Source organism: Herpailurus yagouaroundi, unplaced genomic scaffold (assembly GCF_014898765.1).
Source record: "Herpailurus yagouaroundi ecotype Mexico unplaced genomic scaffold, PumYag 67416, whole genome shotgun sequence".
NCBI classification, from domain to species: Eukaryota; Metazoa; Chordata; class Mammalia; order Carnivora; family Felidae; genus Herpailurus; species Herpailurus yagouaroundi.
In genome coordinates, this window is record NW_024420231.1 from 1,274,139 (window position 1) to 1,277,817 (window position 3,679).

Consider the following 3,679-nt stretch of genomic DNA (forward strand, 5'->3'; position numbering starts at 1 on the left):
TGTTTTCAGGTCGCTGGGGTCTCCTGTTGTCTCTTCCCGTACAAAACCAGAATGGTCACAGGGCATCTCATCTCCTAACCTCTCCCTTTGCGGAGAAAACATGGTGAAATAAAAATCAATTCTATTTGTTTACCCCATTCTGCTGAAGGCCTTGGTATGATCCTAATCAGCTGTGCCTTCTTACAACATTTACAAACCAGTGTCATAAGGACCTATTATGAAATCGAATCCTTTCCCTCTTTTATTGTGGCTCCTTAATTTACTGTCTTGGGGCAGATAAAATGGTAAGAAACTAGTACAACTTATAACACCCTTTTTTTTTAATGTGCTGTTCCTATCCCTTAAGAAAAGTGCCCCCAAAAGTAATTAACTAGAAAGTGAAGACACTCAAATAGTGCTATCTCCTGTTATAAATTCATCAGCTGGTTAAACTTAGTCCTTAATTTTTCTTCTATCCCTATCTGCTCAAGGGTTTTATCACCTCCATTTTACCTTTGCTGTGATTTTAAGAGTCAGATATATTGACTCCAGTTTCTAGAGCATCTTGGTTTCTATGCATCTTGATTCAATGGCATTTACTGCTGATCAGAAGGAGAGTAATGACGTGGAATAAAAAGTATTCTCATAAAAACACGACTCTTCTAAGATCTGCTCATTTCCTGTTGAAAATCTGCAGGTAAAATACACATTAATATTAAATGCGAGAATGTTGGCTGTCATTCCTTAGTCTGATAATCTACCGGATAGGTTTGTTAAGTGTTTCTTTTTTTCAGTCTTTCTTTTGGTCAAGAGGGGTGATAAGCCAGACTTATCTGAAGTGGAGAAGTTTGACAGGTCAAAACTGAAGAAAACTAACACTAAAGAAAAAAATACTCTTCCCTCAAAGGAAAGCAAGTCATGGGGGCTTTGTAGTTGAGGCAAACAATGGTAAAAGTTGATAGGGTCAGTACATAAACTCTTCTAGTAAATTTTGCCACAAAATAAGCAATAATTAAAGTACCAATGTATTGGGCACCTGGGTGGCTCAGTTGGTTAAGTGTCCAACTCTTGGTTTTGGCTCAGGTCATGATCTTACGGTTTATGAGTTCAAGCCCCACATTGGGCTTAGCGCTGCTGGTATGGAACCTGCTTGGGATTCTCTCTCTCTCTCTGTCTCTCTCTCTCTCTCTCTCTCTCTCTCAAATAAATAAACTTAAAAAAATAAAGTACCAATGTATTTAATGCAACTCCTAAAAATATCAAATAGTTGCTTCTTCCCTGGTTTATATAAACGGTTCTCACAAAATAGGCCCTAATAGTAATGGGAGAATTTTTATAAAAAAAACTGGTTGTTTTGTTGAAAAATTACTAAAAGCCACATTAAAACAAATCTTAGAATATTAGATTCAGTATTAGAAACATCTTAGTTTTGTCTGATTTTTGGTTATTTGTCATTTTTATGCATCTAACAATTGGGTTTGTGATCTCATCCCTAAAGAGCCATATAAACTTTGTGGCTTTGTCTTTCTCTACCTGATGACAAGATGAGGTGGGAGAACGAGTTTAGTTCTTGGGTATACTCAAGTCTTCCAGGGATCAGTGGATCAATTTTGGCCTCCTGATTTACAACCTTCTGGAGAAACTCCCAAGTCAAGGGGCACATTTTTTCATGTCAGCATTTGAAAGTTCCAAAGTTAGTCAAAATTGTCTGAAATGGTATAATTTTCCTTTTTTAAATTTTTTAAAACATTTATTTATTTTTGAGAGACAGAAACAGAGCATGAGCTGGGGAGGGGCAGAAAGAGGGAGACACAGAATCCAAAGCAGGCTACAGGCTCTGAGCTATCAGCACAGAGCTGATGCGAGGCCTGAAATCACAAACCGTGAGATCATGACCTGAGCCAAAGTTGGATGCTTAAATGACTGAGCCACCCAGGTGCCCCTGAAATGGTATAACATTCTAATTGTATAGGGATAGATAAATCTTAATAAAATGCTTCACTTCCTCTTTAGTCTTAAAATAATCTGTGCAAATATGCAAAAATGGTAACAGCATAAATCTACCTCTTAAATGGGAAAAAAACCCCACAGTTGATGTAGGCTCTATTGCACACTCAGGTGGTATACACACACATACACACACACACACACACACACACACACACACACACACACACCTGAAAGCAGGTATGGCAGCCTTCAGTGACTTGGAAAAGTGCTTTTGGGGAAGAAACTGAACTTAATCTTAGGAAAATACCTTCCTAATTTTTTTTATATTTGTTTTTTCCCCCCAGCTATCCAGCAGGAGAAAGAGTGTGTTCAAACTTTGTAAAATGAGAATCTCCTCCCAAGAGCAGATTTAAACATTGCCTAAGTGTCTCAGTTTTGGGATTTTTTTTTGTAATCTATGTGCTTGTAGAGATTTTAAGCAACTTCTGATGTCTTTGCACCCATACTCCCTTGCTAAGAGGTCAGGAGTAGTCAGTGTTCACTTATGTTCATTTTTAACCTTTCCATTTGTACCTAAACTCCAGCTGGTAAATGCTATCAATAATCCCACTATTTATGACCTTTGTGTGTGAAGACCTTTCACCCCCTTTAGGATAAGCTACTTTTAACCTTCTACAATAGTTGCCTCCATTGCTCCATAATCTTCATGAATTGGTATGCATTTACAGCTTCTCACAGTTTATTTTCATTTCTAATGTAGCAATAAAATAATAAATATAATCAATATGATAAGGCTCCTGTGGTTCATTCTTAGTGGTCTTCTAAGGAATGGAAGTACCAAGGGTACTCTTTTCAGCCAAACAAAATGATTGCAGGAAAGCCACTTAAGCAGATCATTCACATGGAATAGGCTCTCTTCTGTCCAGGTGCAGTGGGTCCTGACTTAGTGATGCTAGGTGCTTTTGCTGTAAAGTTGGAATCCTACAGTTTGAGAAGAAAAGGTCATGTGGACTAGCCCCCTTATCTCAGAAATGAAGAAATGAAAACTGGGTCTGAAATTATGATCTAAGGTGAATAAGAGCTGGAATTTTAGTTGGGCTTTCTTGCCTACTCAAATGTACTTTTAAATTTAATGGAAGGAGATGCCCAAACTGGGGATGGATGGGGGAAGGGGATAGGAGGCACATGCTAGCATACCCTATGCTAAGCACATCACATCTTACTGTTGAGCAGAAACAGATATCTAATACCTGCTGATGAGCCACAGCACTGAACCTCTGGATTCCTTCTTGTCCTGAACAGAATTCACTGTCTTATGAACCAAGTATTTCTGGTATTCATGGTGAGCATAAGTGTTATGGACTGAATTGTTCTCCCCTACCTCCAAAATAAAATTCGCATGTTGAAGCCTTAACCCCAGTGACTGGATCTGGAGATAGGTATTTAGGAGATAATTAAGGTTAATTGAGGTCCTGAGGGTGGTGCCCTAATCTGATACAACTGTGGCTTTAAATTTTTTTTTAACGTTTATTTATTTTTGAGACAGAGAGAGAGCATGAACGGGGGAGGGGCAGAGAGAGAAGGAGACACAGAATCGGAAGCAGGCTCCAGGCTCTGAGCCATCAGCCCAGAGCCTGACGCGGGGCTCGAACTCACGGGCTGTGAGATCGTGACCTGAGCCGAAGTTGGACGCTTAGCCAACTGAGCCACCCAGGGGCCCCACAACTGTGGCTTTAAAAGAAGAGGAAGA

General features: G+C 39.3%; 1 protein-coding gene across 1 annotated transcript; it reads left to right on the forward strand.

Annotated features, from left to right (window-relative positions):
- The first annotated feature begins 568 nt into the window (after positions 1 to 568).
- On the forward strand, positions 569 to 2,311 carry LOC121024973 (thymosin beta-15A). Its single transcript, XM_040467288.1, has 3 exons — positions 569 to 596; positions 774 to 890; positions 2,274 to 2,311. Exons 1-3 carry the CDS (start codon positions 569 to 571, stop codon positions 2,309 to 2,311), a joined length of 183 nt encoding a protein of 60 aa, XP_040323222.1.
- The last annotated feature ends 1,368 nt before the right edge of the window (positions 2,312 to 3,679 follow it).